Source organism: Pelodiscus sinensis, chromosome 7, assembly GCF_049634645.1.
Source record: "Pelodiscus sinensis isolate JC-2024 chromosome 7, ASM4963464v1, whole genome shotgun sequence".
In the NCBI taxonomy this organism is placed as follows: domain Eukaryota; kingdom Metazoa; phylum Chordata; order Testudines; family Trionychidae; genus Pelodiscus; species Pelodiscus sinensis.
In genome coordinates, this window is record NC_134717.1 from 56,283,909 (window position 1) to 56,306,801 (window position 22,893).

Below are 22,893 nucleotides of genomic sequence, written 5' to 3' on the forward strand. Positions count from 1 at the left end.
CCGGACCATCAGATGCTGGACCATTGGAGTTTTACTGTATTTGGGAATGGTTATCCAACCAGTAATGGAGCTAGGTATTTCTCTAGTTTGTAAACGAGGTCATGAGAGAGTGTACAAATGCCTTATTAAAATCTTGATATACTACATCTACCCCTTCTCCCTAATCCACAAGGCTTGTTATCCTGTCAAAGATAGCTATCAGGTTTGTAGTGACATATGCTATCTAGGGATGTCAATGTGTACTTGACGATATGATTAACCAATAAACCTAGGCTTATGGGTCAATCTTGTAGACTACATACATTTCCTCCCTCCGCTGCCTCTGTATCATAGGCAGCAAGGTTGGAGAGGAAAAGCAGGCTTAAAAACCAGTTCTCCACAGCATCAAGTCTGAGGTACCGCCTGTCTCCCCCACCCTATACCCTCCTGCTGCTGCTATCAGAGGCAGCAGTAGCAGGTAGGCTGGATGGTGGAGAGCTTGGGAGGTTGTCACAAAGCAGCCTCTGTCCAAGGCAGGCCTAACCACCCCATGAAGCAGCAGGGCAGCCTGTCTGTGCAGGCTGCTTGTTTTTAAACTCTGTATCAGATCACGTGGTGGTAGGGGGCTTTCCGGAAGTGGGGCCAGGAGCGCACTGGCTGTTGGCCCCTCCCCGAGGACTATCAAATAATCATGTAACCGCTAATATTTCTTGTGATTACACAACTTTTCAATTACTCGATATCTAACACCCCTAAAGTCATCATGTGCCAGTAATGCCCCACGGTCATGTACACTGGCCAAACTAGTCTCTCTTGAAAATTGCCATAATCGAGTAAAAAAAAACCTTAGAAAATGGACTGTTAAGAGCTGGAGTTCATATGCAAACCTGATACTATTAGACCGTGTCTGAACAGACTCCGAGTGGCTCTCTCATTACAAAAAGTTATTTTCCTACTTTTGGTATTCTCACGTTCTCATCAACCTTTGGATGTGGTCTACACCCTCCCTGGTTGAATGGCCTTGTTAGCACCCATCCTCCTCCTAGTAATGTAACACTCCTATCTTCGCATGTGTAAATATCCCTATCAAACTCCAGCCCACAAAAGCTTATGCCCAAATACATTTTAGTCTTGATGGGACTCGGATTTGCTGAAACAGACTAACACAACTACCCCTCTGAGATCTAAAATGTCATTTATCTGAAATTCTTCTTTCCTCTAATTTTGGATACAACCCAAGATATTTGGATAAAAGAGGTTTATCCATATACGGAAACAGGATAAAACAAGGGAGCACTGTGCCAAATTTTTAATGTGAGCCCTTTCATTTTATGATACCAAACAGTGTCTGTTAAGGATTAATTTATTCAGCAAGTAATTCTGTAACAGACAGTTGAAGCTTATTATTTTTAAGCTCTTCTATGTTATGTATACAGTACCACTACCTTTTTAGAAACTTATATAAAATAAAAGCAGTCCAGTTTCAGCCCACATCAAGATTAAAAAACCAAAATCATGGAAAACAAATGTGTATTCTGAAAGGTCATCAGATGCCATTCTAACTATTTATAAAATGCATACAGGAAATACTTTAGGCACAAATACAATAACCAACCTATAATTTCTACTTTGATCTTCTTTGCTTTCACTGTAACCTCCGTCTGCCCTTCTTCCATCTCTTCAATTTTACGCTTTTTTGGAACAGCAGGGAGTGTAGAGTCACCAGAGGGGTCATATGTTTTCACTTCACTAGAATAAAGAAAACCAAGTAGTTGTAAACTTGCAAGGAAAAAAAACAACACTGTTAATAAGATACAATAGTAAAACAACATTAAGTGTAGTATCTTATTAGAGCACCTTCCGCTGGTGAAAGACAAGCATTTGGACTACAGCCTCTCCCCGAGATACGAACGAGATACAGACTAAACACTTGGCCGTAACTCGATCCGTTCGTAACTTGCACCCCATTGAGTTACATGCTGTACGTAAGCACGGGTCGCGTTCGTAACTCAGGGACCGCCTTTACAACCGCTCCATGGGAGCTTTGGGTCGTAAGTGCGAACGGTCGTAACTCGACTGTTCGCAACTCAGGGAGTGGCTGTACACATTTGGACTCTATTACTCTTCCTCTGGTCCAGTAAAAGATAACCTGGGACCAACAAGGCTGCAACACCATGGCAAATGCAGTGCACCAAAAAGCCCAATTTAGATAAGCCACATTGTATTTTTTATTATAAGGGTCATTGTAATCAAGATTTCAATTCTATTCTAGTCAGAGACCTCATGTCCATTATGTAGTTCTGAGCCTGAACAATTCTTTCCTTCAAAAGGATGTGGCCATGTGCACACGCATAACATAAGAACAGATATATTGGGTCAGACCAATAGTCAATTTAGCTGAGTAGCCTGTCTTCTGACAGCAGCCAAGACAGATGCTACAAATGAGTGAACAGAACACGGCAATTATCAAGTGATACATCCCATTGTCAATGCCCACCTTCTGGCAATCTGATGCTAACGGACATCCAGAGCACAGAGTCTTAGCTAGCAGTCACTGATGGAGCAATCCTCCATGAACTTAGCTAATTCTTTTCTGAATCCAATCAGTTTGGCCTTCACAACATCATCTGGGAATAAGTTCCACAGTCTGACACTTATATGAAGCAGTATTTCCTTTTGTTTGCTTTAAACCTGCTGTGTGTTATCTGCAAAGGGTGACCACTGGTTCTTGTTGTATATGAAAAGGTAAGTAATACTTCCTTATTCACTTTCAGGATCTTATAGACCTCTCATATGCTCCTTAGTCATCAATCTGCTAAGCTGAACAATTCCAATCTTTCAAAATATCCTCTTATATGGAGACTCTTTCATACCAGTAATATTTTTGCTGCTATTCTCTATTCCTTTTCCAATTCTAGCATATTTTTTATCAGATGAGATAGCGAGGCAGGGTTTTCTTGCCCCACAATGGAACTGAAGGGGTTACGGCAGTACTCTCAGCAGCAGAAGCCACATTCCAAGGCTGCTGCAGTATAAAAGGAAGCCACTGAGGAGTGAGGAGGAAGTCACCAGCTCCAGTAGAGGAGCAGCCAGGATCCCAGAACACAGGAACAGGAGGCAGATACCCAGGTACCTGAGGACATTCCAGGGAGAATGTCATCACTATCCAAGGAACCAGAGACTGAGGATATCCTGACTTCAACTGCAGGAATCATGGCAGGAAGTAACCTGGGGAGGGTCTAGCCAGTATCCCTGTAGCAGTGGGTATATGTTGCAGTCAGACTCCCTGTTGATGTGGTGGAGCAGAGAGGGCCTGGTACCCCCTAACCCAGCCCTCCAAACCCCCTCCTACTGTCTCTATACATCAGGCCATATTTATCTGTAGCCAAGAGGAGTCCCATTGATGGCAGCCATTGGGTCCTGCAGCCATATTTACTTAACCCGAGGCTACCATGCCCTTGACTTACCCACAGAGTGACCTTCCTCCATGCAGCATTCAAGGTGCTGAATACATGGATTTATATAGTAGCATTAGGATAGTTACTGTCTTATTATGTATATCCCCTTCCTAATGAATCCTAACATTAGATTTTGACTAGGGCTGCATACTGAGGTGATGTTTTCAGAGAACTATCCACAATTACTTCAAGATCTTTCTCAAATTATAACAGCTGGTTAGACCCTCATCTTTTTGTACATATAGCTGGGATTATGTTTTCAAAGGTGAATTAGGTCTGTAGACCTGGGCTCTGAGAGATGCACTGCTGCAAGTTTTAAAATGCAGTATAGATATTCCCTGCAATTCAGAAAGTCTACTCAACAGCACATACAAGACAGATTTTTTTTAAAGGCACGAGAAGCAGTTAGAAATTCAATTCTGATTTTGGCCTTGGGAATTCTACTTGCAAGTGTCTTATATGTCTACACTGCACTTTAAAAGCCACGGCAGTGAGTCTCAGAGCCCAGGTATGGGCTTATGGTATAGCACTAAAACAAGCTGTGCAAATGTTTGGGCTTGGGGTGGAGCTCAGCCAATGAAGCCCAAAGAGGAGGTGGGTTTCTGAGCTCCAGCTACAATATCTAAATTGCTGCCGTTAGCATCATAGCACACTCCCAGTTCCACAGACCCAGGCTCTGTGAGTTGCAGCTACAAGTTCTCCTGGAACCTTCCCAGCTCTACTCATCCTCATCAGCATGCCCCACCTCAGTACTCTGCTCGCTCCTATATTCAGACTTCTTTCACTACCGCAACATCTGTTCCAGGCCCTGGGACAGTTAAAGGCTTGTCCCAGCCAAAGACAGTTACTTGCTGTCTTTGGCATCAGTGAAGAAAAGAATTTCTCCCAAAGTGGAAAAAGCCCTTCTAACAATCAGAATATTTTATGAGTATGCATTTGCTGTTTCAGTAGTGATGGCAGGAGGAATGCACCACCGTAGTATTTCTCCTTTTGTTCATCACTAAAATACTAGTGTAAGCCTTTGATCATCAATAGATAGGCAAAATTTGATGTGCTGAAAAGCTTTTTTTGGGAAAAGACAGTGTTTAGACCATTTCCACAAAACACTGTACAACAGATTCTAAGTGCAGTCAGATACATTTATGACTCTCAAAGGAGATTACAGCCCACATTGCTTTCATGTGGCAGTAAACTCTCACTCTTCACAAAATGTGAGAAGGATATTTCTGATCTGCCTGGCTATGGCCATCTTAGTCAAAAGTTAGATGAGTGACACAGTCATTCAGGGATGGTCCATGTCAGATAGTAACAAGAGATCCCTAAGACACTATGATATCAATTCAGTCACAAAGAAAACTGACATTTAGCACTTCAAATAGTGAAAGCAAAAATTATTTTGATTGTTAAATCAGTATTACTGTAGAATAGAATCTAGTTTACATCATGCTCCCAAATTACTAGCATCAGAAAAGCTGCTACTTTTCAACAAGATGGCCACTTCTGGTAGGAAGCTCAAATATTTTACTGCAAATAAACTGTGGAAATTAACGTATTCTTCACCTTTTCTATTACAGACTGCTAGGGTGAGAGTCAGAGATTTCAAATTATCATGTGTGTGTTCATCTTTTAAGCCTGGAGTTTCATTTGTTAGTGCTGTAACATGTCCAGCCAGGAAATCAGGACTTCCAAAGTAAACAAATTGAGGATATAAAGGTATCACACTATCCTCCTACTCTCCACTTTAAAAGCCCCTGATGCTCCACTTGCTTCTATTTCAAAGCTTTTCTATATGTAAAACCCTGCCATAAATCACATCAGGGAACCAATCTACATCACTGAAGTTTTTGAAGATTTCTCATGGGAGATGTTTAGCTTTGTGACTGACAGCCAGGACTGAAGCAGCTATTATGAGACTGCATGTGCAATGCAAACAGAACTACCCTTTCAACAGTGCTTTTGCTGCACACATATCCAGTGTCCACCTGCACCAGACAATTCACCAGGGTAAATAAGCTAAACTGTCCTCGGCCCACACGGGAAATTAATGACTTGTCTGTTGTTTATGCCAATTCTCCTAAAGTTGGGTGTTTCACATTTTGAGCTGCATTTTCCAGCATCACTGCAGATACCAGAAATTATCTTTTTAATATTTTGTCATACTTTTAATATTTACACAGAATATTTATTGGTAAGGACACAGTAATACTGGTTGCATATGGGATTCAAATAAAAAGAAGAAATTTTGCTCAGCACAATGACTGGAGCATTTTCTATAAATGAACTGTCAGAAAGCCAGTTTCTAGTGTGGTTATCAAACATATTATGGGAAAAGTGGAAAGTTTACCTAAACCCTGCATGAAATAACCCAGATAGATCCTCAGAGCTATCAGAGTTTCACAACTGATGCTAATAATACCCAAAGTCCTCCCACAGGATGTCTCAGCAACACATTCTTAGAAAATGAGGGCAGTTATCCTAATCCACCTGCTTTATTCTGACAATTGAGTAAACTAAAAGAAAAGTAGGCGGCACTAAGGCTGTGTCTAAACTACATCCCTTTTTCGGTAAAGGGATGTAAATTAGGCACGTCGATATTGCAAATGAAGCCGGGATTTAAATATCCTGTGCTTAATTTGCATAATGAAAGCTGCCGCTTTTTTCCAAAAAGGGGATTTTTTTCGGTGGAGGAGGGGTGGGCGGGGACACACAAAAAAACCAAAACCCATGCACACAATGGCAGTTTAGATAGGAATCTTTCGAAAATAAAACCATTTTTTGAAAGATCCTGTAAACCTCATTTTTTGAGGAGTACAGGATCTTTCAAAAAATATTTTTGAAAGATTCCTATCTAAACTGCCGGGTTTTTTCCCCCCGAAAAAACCCCATTTTGGAAAAAAGCGGCAGCTGCCATTATGCAAATGAAGTGCAGGATATTTAAATTGCAGCTTCGTTTGCAATATCGACATGCCTAATTTACATCCCTTTACCGAAAAAGGGATGTAGCCTTAGAAATGGGCATGTTATCAGTATTCAAGCGCATGAAAAATGTTTCCTGGAACTCAAGTCAGCAGAGATCAAAACCCAAGTCCCTGGGCAATAAAAATAAAGTTATACCCAGCTAAGCTGAACAGAAAACTACCCACCTTCTGTGCTGATATTTGTCTGCCCTGGCCAAGGCCTTTCCTGTGCCACTTATTCTTCTTATCTAGGACAAAAATGTAGACGTGAAAAACAAATTACTCACAATGAAAACAATTTAGAACAAACACCACAGCCCTTGAAAGGAATTTTAAACTGTAAAGACAAGCATACAATGCTTGGCAAAAAACCTACATGCTCTCAAGGTGCCAGCGAAGTACAGGCAGTCCCCGAGTTACGCGGATCCGACTTATGTCAGATCCACACTTACAAACGGGGCTCTCTTTCCCCGGAGCTCGCAGGCAGCAGGACTGCCCACAGCGCAGCGGTCCCACCACCTCGACCTCCGGGGTGAGAAAAGCTGCTCCCCAGCAGACCAGAAGCACCGGGAACAAAGCGGCAGCGGAAGCGGAGTCCTCTGAGGCTTGGCACCACGCCGCTGCTGCTGCTTTGCTCCGGGTGTCTCTGGTCTGCTGGGGACCGTCTCCAGCAGACCAGGGACACCTGGAACAAAGCCGGGGAGGCTGAGGCAAAGCCGCTGCAGCTTTGCTCCCCGTGTCCCTGGTCTGCTGGGGGGGGGGCAGCTAGACCAGCAGACCAGGGAAATGTGGAGCAAAGCCCGGGGCCTGTGGTAGAGCAGGTGGGGCGCTGCTGGTTGGTCCCGCAGCACCGCTCCTTGGTGCTACTGGACCAACCCGGCAGCACCCCAGCTGCTCTGCCCCAGGCGTCCCCAAGTCAGCCGCTGCTGAAACTGACCAGTGGCTGACTACAGGAAGCCCCTGCCCGGGGCTTCCTGGAATCAGCCGCTGATCAGTTTCAGCAGCAACTGACTTGGGGATGCCTGGGATTCTTAAGTTGAATCTGTATGCAAGTCAGAACTGGCGTCCAGATTCAGCCGCTGTTGAAACTGATCAGTTTCAGCAGCGGCTGAATCTGGACGCCAATTCCGACTTACAGATTCAACTTAAGAACAAACCTACAGTCCCTATGTTGTACATAACCCGGGGACTGCCTGTACAGCTAAACAATATTTACTTTTTGGGAGAAGCTGGTGAGTGGGGTCATTTGGATTTAAAAGCATTGGTGTCAAATGTACAGTTTTCTAACCCATTCAAGGTTCATGAAGTGCAGGTTCCTTTTTATAATTCACAAGAAGTGTCAGTACTGAAGCTTGTGTGTGGTAAAATGTCTAAACTTTAAAAGATGCACCCATTGGAGCTAAACAAGACCACTTGGAGCAGAATAGATATTTCACCCAGAAGAGAGCAATGATACTGTCACAAGAGCAACATACAGTAGACTTCCGATAATCCGGAACCTATGGGACCTAGGTGATGCTGGATTATCAGATATGCTGGATTATCAGGAGGTACTGTAAAATGGTTTATATATATATATGTATATGTGTGTGTGTGTGTGTGTGTGTGTGTGTGTGTGTACACACACAGTATATATACTGTATATAAAGTGTTCTTAACCCTTTTTATTGTACATACTGTAGACAGTATACTGTAATGTTTTCGTTTAAGCCTTTTTTACCCTTTTTGCTCAGTTCAGCTGCTACCACTGTTACCTTGTGACTCATTTTTTGCCGAAGCTCACTCACTAGGCTCTTGCCATTTTGATGCCGGACTATCAGGAGTGCCGGATTATTGGATGCTGGACTATTGGAGTTTTACTGTATTATGTAAACAGATGCAACACAAGTGTTGGAAGGGTGGCAGGATGCTTAGTTCTTGGTAATGGGAGAGCAAGTGAGCACAACACATCCTCTTTGGCTGACAATGGCTCTGTTTACTGGCTCTAAAGAGAGTTCTTGTGGTCTACAAGTGTAGTTGACACAAGAAAGATTTTCAGAATTAGGAGGTCCAATGCAGACAATATTAGAAGAGAAGAATACTTAAAGCTCCAAGGAGCTTACTTCCTGAAACAAAAATGTCACAAATTATCAACCAACCAGACTAGCAATATCAGGGAACATATGTCTGTCTGTGTGTCTGTCTCCTTATCAGAATTGAAGTTTCACGCTGAGATCTAAATGTAAATATGGAAGGAGGGAAACCTAATGCAAGTGATAGTTTAGGAATGCAGAGATGGGCCCACCCAGAAGTCCCTGTTCTAGAGACTTTCTGTTCTAGGCTAGGCCAAGGAAAAGTACGGCAAAAGAAAGTATCACAATCTTATGATGGAAAGAAAAGTTAGCAGAAGTGCAGTCTAAGAACCACACCCCTCACTCTGCACAAACAAAATGGAAGTCTCCTCCCTCTTGAATAGCTTTAATTTAATTATCTTTTCAACATTGCATTGTAGGCTTACCCCTCTCTCTTCTAAATGTCTCAGTCTAGTTTCTACTTTTAATCTGTTCTCAGCTCCCATTTCAGCACTGGAGTCCTCTCCAAGAGCATCATAACGAATAGTCAATGCAGTTTTGGCTGCTAGCATTCGAGAGATCTAGAAAAAAAAAGATGAATGTTAAATACTGAGATAGAACCCAAGACAATAATTCACTATGTTCTCAGCTCTGTAAACCATGTCAAGAAACAGGAGAACAAAATGACCGTGTAAGTAATATTTAGCTTAGAAAATAAGTACATCCCATTCAGCCACATCTGCAGTGTTGAGATTTTGTGATATTAACTTTACTTCACCAATCACCCAAATCAGTCCAACTTGACATATGTGCTGGAAGCAATCTGCCTTTAAAAACCAACTAAATAACTTTTTACCTCAGTGTGAACACATGTTCAAAGTCACGTTATAAAAAAACACCTTTAAATTTGTTTCCTTTACACGTAGGTTGTTAGTTCCAATATGGAGTAGAAGCTTATCATTTCAGGGATTTCCTCCTCTGAAACTAAGTACGTCTAATGTACTCTTAGCACATTTTGCATTGATAACTAATCCTTCTTTCTAATATGAGAGAGTGTGTGACAGCTGACTGCAAGATCTGTGGCACAGTGGTATTTGCATACAATCACAAAAGAAGAAAAGCATAGCAAGCAATGGAAAAATCCTTCCCATGACTCTCAGGTTATCCATCTAATCTCCATAGATGTTCACCTGCATATGAAAAAGCTAACTAGCAAGATAAATCATTTCTGTAACTCACCTTTCCTTTGTTTTTTGCAGCACTTTGTCCCACGAGGGAAGCATGATAAATTAGGCCAAACTTGGGAGTGTCCCGTTTAGTCTTCAGGGCTCTAAAAAGAGCTTTCTCAGCACCCAAAATCTGAACAGTGGAAGCTGGATGTTTAGCCAGATTCAAAAGGGAACCTAGGGCAGCAAAAGTTATGGAACTGTTAGTTTATCAGGCTACTTCTTCATTACCAGGAAGATCAACTCTGCAGCAGTTGATCTTCTGGAGTTCTATTTAGCGGGTCCAGTAAAGCACGTAAAGAAAGGGTGAAGTGAGGAGCATGCTGATTTCACACTTGAACTGGGAGGCCCATGCACTCGCTGCTATGGATCAATTGGCACACCTGGCAAATTCTACGCACACAAGTTCAGTTAGCAAAACTGCCTTATCCTGGGAGACCATTACGACAATCTTGCGGCCCAATGAGATGAAGAAGGGACAGTCATGCAGCCCACTCACTAACCTAGGTTGTCTGTCGCTGGCCGAAGGATATGCCCACGTTCCAATAAAATACCAGTGGCTGACCCGGGTCAGCTAACATAGGCTGATGGGCTATAAAACTGAAGTGGATCTTGGGCTCTGAAACCACACAGGTCCCAGGCTCCAGTCCAAGCCCAATCATCTACACTATCATTGTATACCCCTGCCGCCTGACTCAGCTGACCCAGGCCAGCCCTGGTGGATATTTTAGTGCAGTGCCGACATTTTGAGACTGCACAAGTCTGAGCAGGATAACAAGAAATGAGTGACAGTAGGAGGACAAGCTTCATAACAAGAGGATTTATAAGGTGATTTACATTAGTTTCTAGGAGGAAGCTGTGGTGTTGATACACTGCAACTTAAGTAAAAATGCTTCAGACCAATTCTGTCCCACCTCCAGGCTTACATTTGGAAAGGAGGTGGGAAGACTGACTTGAAAGGAAACATCCCACTGGATTAATGCTAGTGCTGATGGCACTCTGCAGTAAGAATGCAGACAGCTTGATCTGTAGCTGGTACTACCACTTTAAGAAGGTGAGAACCCTAACACTTTTTAAAGGCAGTCTGACATCAGCTTAAACCTAAATTCCTCACAGTTTAATTCAGATGTGACTAAGGCTTTGTCTACATTGTCAACTGAAAGATAAAACTGTTGTTCACAAGTGCTTAAAAAGCCCCCCCCCAAAAGGCAAGTGGCAATGAACCCCACTGGTAGGGGTGTGTGTAAGTATTCTGTCAGCAAAAGTACCAAATAAACAGCAATCGCGCTGTCAGAATTTAGTGACATGGCCTTGTCAACAAGACTGTTGCTAAAAACTGTGCAGCAAAGAAAGCCGAAACTATTGGCAACAGGCTCAGAAAGTGTCTCAGAAGAGGTAGTGACTGAAGTTGCCTTCATATTCTAAAAAGAAATCAGGCAAACTGAAAAATTAATCATCATTGACTACTTCTGTGCTCATGCCAACATTCTGACACCACTGCATGTTCTCCTGGCTATCATCAAAATGCTGTACATCAAGAGCTGAGCAAAACGGTTTCAACTGACCAGGTCCTCAGGGAAAGCTACTAATGGACTTATCTTGTGAAGCCAGTTCACATCTAATTTGCTATACACTGATCAAAGTGACTTACCTGCATGAGCAATGAGCCTTGCTCCAACCAATTCACCCACCATAACAGTGAGATTAGGTGCAATGGCCATCATTCTGTTCTTGAGATAATCATACAGCTGCGTTCGGTACTCTGAGATGTCTATCACCTGGCACAGACACATAGGATCAGGTTAAAGGAATCTAACAGGTGTTAACCAACTGTAAAAGTGTTAGTGTGTGTCAAAAAGGGAAAGCCCCAAAGACAGCAGTCAAGAGGCTGCTAATTCAATAATACAATTACAAATTCACAATATAATTGTGTATTCAAATTTCTAATGTGAATTATAGCAGAATGAAATGTAACAGGAGTGTGAAATCCTAACAAAGCCAAAAGTGAGGTTTATCTGAAAGCTTTATATGGGCAGCTTCATGACAGATCCATATGAATACAATACATACAGAGGATAAATACAAATGTTACGCTGTTGTTATCAGTAAAGGGACTGACAATATGCCAAGTAAAGGGAAGGACAATTACTGAGACCATTTTCTGCAATATAAAACATGGAACATTCTGCTTTACCAAATATTTGTAACCACTTTCTTAAGATGGGATACTATTTACCTCAAAGAATATTCTTTAGACAAAGAAAATTGAAGTGTACTAATAGGCAGCTAGTATGACACTAAACTTAGTCTGCTGTAAAAGCCAGGAACTCTCTACTTCTCATCCCACCTCTGTCACTGAGGGTATGTCTACACTACAAAGTTAGTTCGAACTGACGGATGTTAGTTCGAACTAACTTTCCTAGGTGCTACACTAGCGCTCCGCTAGTTCGAATTTGAATCGAACTAGCGGAGCGCTTAGTTCGAACTAGGTAAACCTCATTTTACGAGGACTAACGCCTAGTTCGAACTAGCTAGTTCGAACTAAGGGCTGTGTAGCCCTTTAGTTCGAACTAGTGGGAGGCTAGCCCTCCCCAGGTTTCCCTGGTGGCCACTCTGGCCAACACCAGGGAAACTCTATGCCCCCCTCCCGGCCCCGGACCCCTTAAAGGGGCACGGGCTGGCTACGGTGCCCGTGCCAGGTGCAAGCCTGCCAGCACCCAGCTAGCAGACCCTGCACGGCACAGAGCCACCCACCCGATGCCCCCCAGCCCACCCCCTCTTGCCGGGACCAGGCTGGCGGCTCCCGTGAGCTTGCCCTGGACCGCAAGAGGCGGGCACCTTCCTGGGCTAGTGCGGACATCGTGGACCTCGTCCACGATCTCCGCACTAGGCACAGGAAAGTGGCCGTCTAGGGCAGGAGAGCTGCCAGCCTGGCCACCCAGGAGCAGGTGTGCATGAAAATCAAGGGGGTCCACTGAGACCCCCGACCCTGAGCCCTGAGCTTACAATGGCCGTCCTGGGTCAGACCAAAGGTCCATCTAGCCCAGTAGCCTGTCTGCCGACAGCGGCCAACCCTAGGGACCCTGGAGGGGATGGACCGAAGACAGTGACTCTTGGGCCATTTGTCTCGTGCCATCCCTCTCCAGCCTTCCACAAACTTTGGGCAGGGACACCACTCCTACCCCCTGGCTAAGACCACTCCATGGACCCAACCTCCATGACTTGATCTCACTTGCCTTTAAACTCTGTTCTAGTGCTAGCCTTCACAGCCTCCTGCAGCAAGGAGTTCCGCAGGTTAACTATTTGCTTTGTGAACAACAACTTTCTCTTACTAGTTTGAAGCCTGCTACCCATTCCTTTCCTTTGGTGTCCTCTAGTCCTTTATGGGAACTCAGGAAGAACTTTTCTGAATGCACCCTTTCCACCCAACCCCTGCTTTTAGAGACCTCTATCCTGTCCCCCCTCCGTCTCCTCTTTTCTAAGCTGAACAGTCCCAGTCTCTGTAGCCTTTCTTCATCTGGGACCTGTTCCCAATCCCCGATCATGTTAGTTGCCCTCCCCTCTCCCAGCCTTTCTCTTCCCCTCTCCCCACCTCCTTTTCCCAGTCTCCCCCAGTTTTGTTCAATAAAGACAGAGTCAATGTTGGAAGAAACGTTATCTTTATTTTGTACATCAATAAGAAGGGGGGCTAGGGAAGGGTAAGTGGAAGGAGGTGAGGGAGGAATGGGGTACGAGCCCCCGATGGGGAGGACTGGGCTGGCTCTGCAGGCTTCTGGGGGTGGAAGCTCTCCTGCAGCCCCCCGATTGCCCCCTCTCCCCAGATGGCAGTCTGCGGCAAGTGCAGCTGGGCTGATGGCCGAGTGGTGTGATGTGCCCAGTGTGGGTACTCCGGGCACTCCAAGCCAGAACTTCTTTGCAAGCGGGGCACCTCTTAGAACTATGTGTCCGGGGTGGGGGTCGGGACCCTTTAAGCGCAGCCCTCGGCTAGCCTGAGACAGCATCTCCATGCTCTAAGTCCTCCTTTTATGCCCTGCCGGCACTGCTTCTGGCCATCCTTAAGCCCTGTTCAGAGTCCACTCAATGTGCACTTGCTAGTTCGAATTAGCAAAACGCTAATTCGAACTAGTTTTTAGTTCTAGACGCGTTAGTTCGAATTAGCTTAGTTAACTAATTCGAACTAAGTTAGTTCGAACTAGCGCTGTAGTGTAGACGTACCCCGACTGTGTTAGCTTGGTTAGGTACTAAATAGTCTGACTGCACAACTCAAATGGGAGTTTTTATCTTTCACAAGACTTGGACCTTAACCCATCTGGAGTCAGTTTTCCATCTACAAAATGGGGCCAGCACCATACTTTTATAAAGCATTTTGAAACACAGATAAAGGGGCTATATAACTTAGAATTTAAATAGCATCCTTCTAAGGATCTCTGAGTACTTTTTAATATGCTTTTCTCCCACAGTCACATCTAATAACATTAGTGTCAGCAATATAAGATGGCATCAGATGAGGTAGTGACTGTGCACCCTCATGTTTGTACATCAGGTGAGCAACAATACAGTAATCATCACTGCCATTGAGAAAGTATGATGGAGCAGTCATAGGAAAACTGCCCCTTATAAAATTGTCTGCAGAAGCAGCCACCCAAATTGCTACACGTCTTAAATTAAAGGTCTAAATTAATATGTACCTGGTTACAAAGGTGCAGTATATTGTTTATATCTTCTTCTGATACTTCTGTCCCCATGGAGATCTCTGCAGCAGTCTTGACATCCTCCTCAATCTCTTCTGGCAGGATGTCTGAGAGGTCAGCGGTAGAAACGTTTTTTCTGTCTCCTGCAGGACAAGATTGAAGGTGGGGAGAAAAGAAGAAAGATGATCAGGTCGAACAAAAACAGAGGGATCACAAAGAAGTCAGATCCAAGTGAATCAACATGGCAACACCTATCCATTAGAAAGGAGTAATCAACTGCACAGACACAAAAGGGGAAATGACTGCCTAGAAAGTACTGCAGAAAAGGATCCAGGGAGTACCAATGGATAAGATCAGCCATACTGGGTCCATCTAGCTCAGTATCCTATCTGCCGACAATGGCCAGTGCCAGATGCCCCATGCCCCAGAGGGAGTGAATAGAAACAGGTAATCATCAAGTGATCCCTCTCCTGTCATCCATTTCCAGACCCTGACAAACAGAGGCTAGGGACACCATTCCTACCCCACCCCGGCTGATAGCCATTGATGAATCTATCCTCCATGAATTTATCTACTGCCTTTTAGCAAATATAACCTGCTGGTTATATTCATTTTTTACAAACCCCACACCCCTCCCCTTCCCGGCGGATTATACTCGTGCGTGGAGTATATAGGTTTTTTTTTTTTAACTCGATAGAAGAGGATCTCCCCACCCTTTCACTACCTTTGCCAGGCTGGGGTTAGGCTCCCAGCTCGCGACTGAACAACGTGGGGAAACTTACAAGGGGCGCAGCAGCCAGGAATGCTCTGGAGCCAGGGCAGAGGTATCCCCAGCAGAGGTGCAATGCGGGAGGTTCCCAGCCTGGGCTGACAAAGGGAAGGAGCCCGGAGCAAGTTGCTCGGTGGCCAGCAGCAGCGACGGGAGTCTGCAGGCGGCCACAGCTCACAGGAGTGGGGCCAGGGCATGGTGCTTGTTGCTCATTGCTCCTGCGCGATCCAGCCGGGTGGCCCTTCCCTGCCTGCAGCTGCCGCACGATGGACCCGCTGCGCGCTCGCTTGTTGCTCCCGGGTTGGCACCTGCCTTGCCACCCCAGCCCAGAAGCAACAAGTGGGGCATGGTTCGGGGCAGAGGCTTGACAAAACCCTGGATGGGTTGATTTAGTTGGGATTGGTCCTGCTTCGGGCAGGGGGCTGGACTTGATGACTTCCTGAGGTCTCTTCCAGCTCTATGATTCTATTTATAAGATATTCTCTGTCTTATTCTCTATCCCTTTAATGATTCCTAACTTTGTTTGCTTATTTTATGGCTGCTGCACACGGAGTGGATTTTTTCAGAGAACTATCCACAATGACCTCAATATCTCTTGAGTGGTTATAGCTAAATTAGTCCCATCATATGGTACATATAGTTGGGATTACTTTTTCTAACGTGCTTTACTTTGCATTTATCAACATTAAAATTCATTCGCCATTTTGTTGCCCAATCACCTAATTTTGTGAGATTCTTTTGAAGCTCTTCAGTCTGCTTTGTTCTTAACTATCTTGAGCAGTTGGATAATCATCTGAAAATTTTGCCACATCACTGTTTAGGAATAAGACTGATTCCAGTACAGACCCTTGAGGGACACCACTAGTTACCTCTCCTCATTCTGAAAAGTGACATTTTTTCCTATCCTTGTTTCCTCTCTTTTAACCACAAACAAAATATGAGTGAATAATGTAATACTCTTGAAAAAATGCAAGTATCATTCCAGGGTGTATTAGCAGGAGTGTGGTAAGCAAGGCACAAGAAATAATTCTTCCACTCTACTCAGCACTGATAAAACCTCAATTTGAGTTCTGGGCAGTGCAACTCAGTAAAGATGTAGATAAACTGGAGGAAGCCCAGAGGAGAGCAACAAAAATTAAAGAAAACATGACCTACAAGAGAAGATTAGATTTGTTTAGTCTGCAGAAGATTGAGAGGGGACGGGATAAACAGCCTTCAAGTATGTAAAAGTTTGTTACAAAGAGGCTGTTCTCTTTAATCACTGAAGTCAGGACAACAAGTAATGGGCAGAAAGGGAGATTTAAGTTAGATATTAGGAAACCTTTCTAAACACTGGGGATGTGAATGGGTAACCAGCTATCCGGTAACGGTAATGCTTACCAATGAGCCGTTAACTGGCAGCCCCACGGTTGGGGGCTGATCCGGCCCACCATGCCACAGGGAAGGGGCGACTCCAGTTTGGCTGGACTGGTGTGCCCCCGTCTACAGGACCCTGTTTAATCAGTTTAATGTAACATTTACAGTTAACCAGTTAGCTGATTAAATGGGATTTTATATCTGCATTAAAACATTAGCATAAATTACGTAGGAAGGTTGTAGAATCAAGAACAGGTTGGACAAACACCTGTCAGGGATGGTGTAGATCAGAGGTTCTCAAAATAAATGTTTTGGTAGCCTCAGCGTGTCTACATTGCTTACATTTTGTCCTAAAATACTTAATTAGCTTTAGGGAAAACAAATTAATACGCATGTATAACATTTTAAAGCAGTGCGCTAATGTTAAAAGTTCTGACCCACCAAATACAAAGGGAGAATTTAATGAAGAGAGCTAAGTCAGTCATTTATCACTATCAGGTCCTAATTTATTCCTCCCCAACATGTTATTGGAAATGCCCTTAAAGTCACAAATTCCACTGTGAGCTGTAAAGCCATGACATCACTGTACAAATCAATAGAAAAGCCATGCCTAGATGTTGAAATGCACATGTCCACAAGATTAAATCCATTGTTACTTCTCATCCAAGGAATAACTATAAAAATATCTGTGGTTTCATGAAACACCCAAACCCACAAGTGTTTCTCTCTATATATTACTTTTAAGCAGTAATTCCCAACTGTCACCTATGAACTAATGGTGATCTGTAGAGTACTCAATGTACCACCAGCAAGAACAGGCCAGTGCTAGCTCGCCTTGTTTCCAACGGCTAAATTGCCAAATTATATTACATTACAATTATTAACTATTGCCAAATTATATTACATTCTTAACATCAATTTCTCTCAGAAACATTTGTTGGAGTTGTCACGGAGAGGATATATGATCATGAATAGGTAAAATGGTCTACACATTAGCAAACAGTGGGAAATTTGGTCCACAAAGTGTTTCCAATAAGCAATAATCGCACCTTGGATTAGCCTCATTTGCAACTTAATAGTAATGTAACCAGTCATACTAATACATGCTCAAAAGTTTTACTCACCAACTTTCCACACACATTTACAGTACATTAGGTTATCTGTGATGATTTTGCCTAGTTCAGGGAAGTGCCAGCCATACCACTCCCTACAGCGCATGATATAGTTATTCAGCTCCTTATCTAGATCATCAAGAAGGGCTGCAAATAGGACAGACATGTTACAAAAATATATTGTGAAGGGAAGATTTTAAATCAGATATAATGAACACAGCAAAACGAAATTTTTCCACAATATATTTTCCCACAATGTTTCCCCTGAATGAATACAAATGTCAATGTTCTGTGACAAAGATGGTCATCATTTTATTTTAAAATTACTGAAAAATGTTTCAGTGAAAAAATGTACTTTTCAAACAAAATTGATCAAATGACACATTATGTTAAAGGAACATTAAGGTTGCTTAGTCAAACACTCAAAAGTCAGGACATGCTAGATTAAGGATGAATATGCAACTTTGCATTCTCAAAGGGAGCTGTATTATCTTCCACAGAAATAAGCCTCACTGAACATTACCTCTCAGTAATGCATGATTTGATGAAAATCCATTAACCTTTTCCTCACTTAATGACCTGACTTAATTGTACCTGCCAATATGTGTGCTATGGATCTTCTGTACAAAGCAACTTTGGAATAGACTCTCTGAAAGTTTAACTGATACTAATTTGTTTCCCATAGGTAACTGCCACCAGAAAAGGTTCAATTTAAACATCCAACAGAGAGGGAATTTAGAGTTATGGCTACCATTCTATTCTTAACTCATCCCAATGGGCCGAGGTTTTGCAGGGAATAATCCCATATGAGCACAATGGTGGACACACGGATGAGTTCTGATTTTGAAATGTTTTGTTTATTTGGTCAAACTTTTCATTAAATCAAACATATCTCCCCAATAATGTAAAAGAATCATTAGTTAACATGATAGTAAGGCCTGAGGTTTCGTCACAGGAATTTGCTATTCAAATAATGGGCTTTTCATATTTCATGCACTGAATATATTGCATATGAAAAGTTTCCTACAACACTGGTGGTGATAGGGAAACAAAGAGCAGCAGTCTGGCTATCTGGGAGCTCTGAGTCATCCATTCAAGACAGTGAATATGAGGCTGTCTCAGGTATAAAGTGTAGTCCTCTTTTTTTTTTTCTTTGAACAGGATGCAAATGCCAAAAGCCACACTGCTTGACTTTAAATTACAGTAGCACCGCAAGACCAAGATCAGGATTAGGACCCTACCATGTGAGGCACTGTACAGATATAAATACAAACAGCATGGAGGTGATACACTATCTTACAGCCATTTACACATGCATAATAAATTAAATATGACCTGCTCCATATGACATGTAAGTTACAATGTGTGTTTGAATTAGGTGTGAAGAGTCCACATAGCCTGCCCCAAATGTAATAATAAAAGAAACTGAAGAGCTATAGGTTCAGCCAAAGAAACTTTTTGCTTTGTAATAAACCCTTTAAGCATGTTTAAAATAGAAACATACTTAGAATTAATGCAATAGGCTGTCTACTCCATTTTGTGCTCCAGATCTGAGCTATAAGCTTATTTCTAGCATAGCAGCATAGGATACCCACTGTACATACTGTTACAAATCCCCAAGGCTACAAGCATTTTCTTGTAATACAATATGGGCATTCCCATCTGCTGTCTCAGGAGAAGTAATGAAATCTTGAATTCAATCACTGTCACCTCAACCAGATTCCGCTGACAGAACATGGAATTTGCAGTACTGGAATGTTCCAGCCACCACTGCCTGAGAGTGAGCAACTCCATTTTAACATGTATTCTTCAAGGAATAGTAAGGATTAGTCTGGATTTTCAATTTGACAAAGAAATTTGAGTCGGCTTCCTTTAAGAAAAGCCAGGATACAGAATGACACTGTCCTTTAAATAGTTATTTTCATGCATCACTGAACTGTTACTGTGTTGTGGTCTGAGTTCACTTCACACAAGCTACCACAAGTGGTACCAATAGCAAAGGTGCAAAGGACCAATTCTTAGGGGAGCAATTAATTTCTCATCAATGTTCAGGTTGAGTCACACTGGGAATTGAAGGAATGGGAAGCTTGAACTGCCACTATATGTGCTATAGCTATTTTCTGGACAACCAAAGGACTTCTTCACCTTTTAATACCACCCTCTCCAACCATTTGATATTTAAATTACAGTAATACCATTCATAAGCAAAAGGGCACATTTTAATAACTATTAGCAGCCTCCAACAGAATACTTTAAATATAAAATTCCAAATATACTCACAGATTGCTTGAACAATCATTGTATCCACTTTGTCTGGGCTGAATTTCAGCTTGTATCGGGAGAGGCTAAAAAACGCAGATATCGTTATTAGCTGCACCCAGGCATTCCAATGCAAAAACCTTGTATTCTCCACCTGTTTTATTTTCCATGAATGTGCCCAGTTGTAGGCTCATTCACACTTGTTTAATTTAAAGCTAAAGACTGGCCTCTGCTGGACATAATGATTATTTTAAAGAAGCACTGTTGCTGGTTAATCCCATAACAGCTATAGCACAACACTAGCCAGTATGAAGGGCAGAATCCATGCACTAAAAAGGAGATGGCTGGCTGTACCACAGCATTGGCTGCACATACACTGTGACAGGAAATTTGTTGAGTTACTTTTTGCAAATTTCTTGATATAAACAGACTAAATATTCCCAATTTTGCAGTGGCTGGGATTGATCTAAGGCAGGGCTACTCAACTTTGGAAGCCCTGGGGGCAACAATGATACTCACAGCACATGCCGAAGGCCACAACTTAAGTGTGGTTGCATATACATGCAAATATATATGCAAATAGCTTATTTTACACTGATGGACATGAATACAAAGATTAAGGCAAGACTACGCAATACACAGGCCCCATTTAAGTCAGTTCTGCTGATATTAACAAAATATAATATTTACTTGATTTCCACCCACATAACAGCACTTTTAATGAGCAATGACAGTCCAGGAATTTAACTACTAAAACGCATATCACTGTTATATTCAGGGCTCGCCGGACTGTGGCCAGATGCGCTGTGTGGCGATCTGCGCATGCGCAGATCACCCGAACCTGGCTCTTCCAGGTTGCAATATACTCACCATGGGCGAGTAGACTGCATTATTTGTCGAGCCCTAGTTATATTAATTGCTTTTTTGTTTTGGCTCCCACCAGCGGGCCACATGTTGACCCCACGTAAACCCAAACTGTAGCACGGGCCTCAAACAAACGGGCTGTGGGCTAAATGCGGCCCGCAGGCCTCATGTTGCCTAGCCCTGGTCTCAGGGAAAAACTGTCTAGAAAGTAGTAAAATTCAGGAATATGACAGAAGAACTAACCGATAAACTTCCCTTGCTCTAGTTATATTTTAAGACAAGCCAAACATTTATACATTTAAAATACATTCCAGGATCTTGCATTTGGATTATGTCGAAAAAAACCTCTCGTGTTACATACAGATTTATATCTTCAAAAAGCTGCACAAACATTAATCCTCTCAATTACGTGAACAAGAAAGGTAACAACCTCCATTTCAGAGGAGTAAATTAGAAAGATTCAGTAACTTGCTCAAGGCCAGGAAACAAATTCCCTGCAAAGTCTAGCCTCTGGCACCTAACTGTACTTGTCAGACCTCTGTGTGTTGAGCTACTACTCTGCTTACATCTACCATCAAGAACATTGCCTTTAACATTTAGATTGTGTCATGGAACTAGAACGTATGTATCTCCAAGAGACCCTGAACAACATATTTTAGAGTGTTTGTGCATCTGTGAGTCTGTTCAAGAACTCCTCCTAAATGGTAACAGCTAGGCCCACCAAATTTGGTAGGCAGCTTCCTTTTATACTAACTGTAATCAATGTCAGGGTTTGGTTGTGCCAGAAAAAAAGGATGCACCTGGAATGGGACTGTTTTCCAAAACACAAAAAAGGTGCTGTTAGCAGGAACTGTTATACTTTAATTAATATAATGGTCTTCTGTTGAGTAACCACAGGGGGCAGGTGCATCAGGAATAGAGTGGCCACCTGTCCAGGTTAGTAGCCCTCCTATTCCAAATCCCCCTCCACTCCCCAGCTGCAGCACAGAACTGGGAGCATCGTCTTCCAGCCAGCAGCCACATCGCCCTGGAGCAGTACTGCTGGGAGCCAGGTAGCTCTCCTCGCCAAGGAGCACCACCATGGGCTGGGGCCAGGCAGTCTCCCTACCAGGGCAGAGTACCACAGCGCACACACTCCGGAGGAGCTAGGGGGGCAGCTGCAGCATTGTCCTCACTGCTGCAGGTGGCCCTGATGAGCCCCCCAGACACCTGTTCTGAGCCCCCACACACCCAACCTCCTGCCCTGACTCCTGCACTTCCCACGGCACCAGACTCCTGCCCTGAAGGACTTGAGCAATGCCAGATAAGTCTTTTAGTTTATATTAAAGCATTGAAGTATCAGAGACCTGAGTGATTATGAATCAGTTTGCCAGTAACTGCATTTTGAGTAATACATTATTCAAGTATATTCATAATAAACAAGAAAAAGCTACTCAACACAGCTTAAAGCTACATCAAGTATAAAGAGGGACCTGCTGTACTAAACACAGTGAACTCTGCAAGTTTTATTCTAAGACAGGATTTAACAAAATTTTGTGCTTAGAGACTTTCGGCTTAGTCCTGTATTCATTTCACACTCTAGACTCCCTCTGATATCAAAGGGAGTCTTGGGTATCCAAAGATTCAGGAATGGAAGAAATACAGTATAGCGTATTGAACTACAGCATCAACAGCAACTCACCTATGCGCCAATCCTAAACACATAGCAGCCATTTCCCGTGATGGAAGGCCAGTAATAAGCCCCTCGATCTGAGAACGAATTCCTCTCATCAGTTCAGTAACCATTGGGCTATGAATACAACTTAAGTTCAGCTTATCCTATAAAATTAAGATGAATGTTAGGTGTTAATCAAGTTAATTTAAATCCTGTTACAAATTCTCTTTCAATTATCTCTCTATATGAAAATACTTTTCCCTGCCAGGCGACAGAATGTCATCAGCATTTACAGGTTCTCTCAGCAAAGCAAAAGCAGCCAGAAAGAAGGGGGTTGGAGAGCATAGCAAGCACGGGGCACAACCCCCTAGTACTTTATATTGATGATTATTCTCCTACAAAGATATATTTGCTAGCCATTTATACTAATCAAAGATTTTTTGCAGACAGAAGCAGTGACAATCCTCAGGGGTAAATATTAGGATTTCCAGCACTATAATAATCATATGTAATTGTC

The 22,893-nt window shown here is 42.9% G+C and overlaps 1 protein-coding gene and 2 non-coding genes across 3 annotated transcripts in view; all 3 read right to left on the minus strand.

The window, feature by feature from the left end:
* NOP58 (NOP58 ribonucleoprotein) overlaps positions 1-22,893 on the minus strand; it is a 37,219-nt gene that overhangs the window by 7,336 nt on the left and 6,990 nt on the right. Inside the window, exons 5-13 of the mRNA XM_075933851.1 lie at positions 22,404-22,540; positions 19,880-19,944; positions 17,612-17,746; positions 14,360-14,505; positions 11,323-11,449; positions 9,685-9,848; positions 8,892-9,026; positions 6,581-6,642; positions 1,595-1,728 (exon numbers count right to left, since the gene is read on the minus strand). Of these exons, the coding sequence (XP_075789966.1) occupies positions 1,595-1,728; positions 6,581-6,642; positions 8,892-9,026; positions 9,685-9,848; positions 11,323-11,449; positions 14,360-14,505; positions 17,612-17,746; positions 19,880-19,944; positions 22,404-22,540 (1,105 nt within the window). The remainder of the gene's footprint in view (positions 1-1,594; positions 1,729-6,580; positions 6,643-8,891; positions 9,027-9,684; positions 9,849-11,322; positions 11,450-14,359; positions 14,506-17,611; positions 17,747-19,879; positions 19,945-22,403; positions 22,541-22,893) is intronic.
* On the minus strand, positions 11,053-11,138 carry LOC112547043 (small nucleolar RNA SNORD11). Its single transcript, XR_003090787.1, has one exon. It is a non-coding gene; the product is annotated as a small nucleolar RNA SNORD11 (small nucleolar RNA).
* Positions 14,164-14,248, minus strand: LOC112547044 (small nucleolar RNA SNORD11B). Its single transcript, XR_003090788.1, has one exon. It is a non-coding gene; the product is annotated as a small nucleolar RNA SNORD11B (small nucleolar RNA).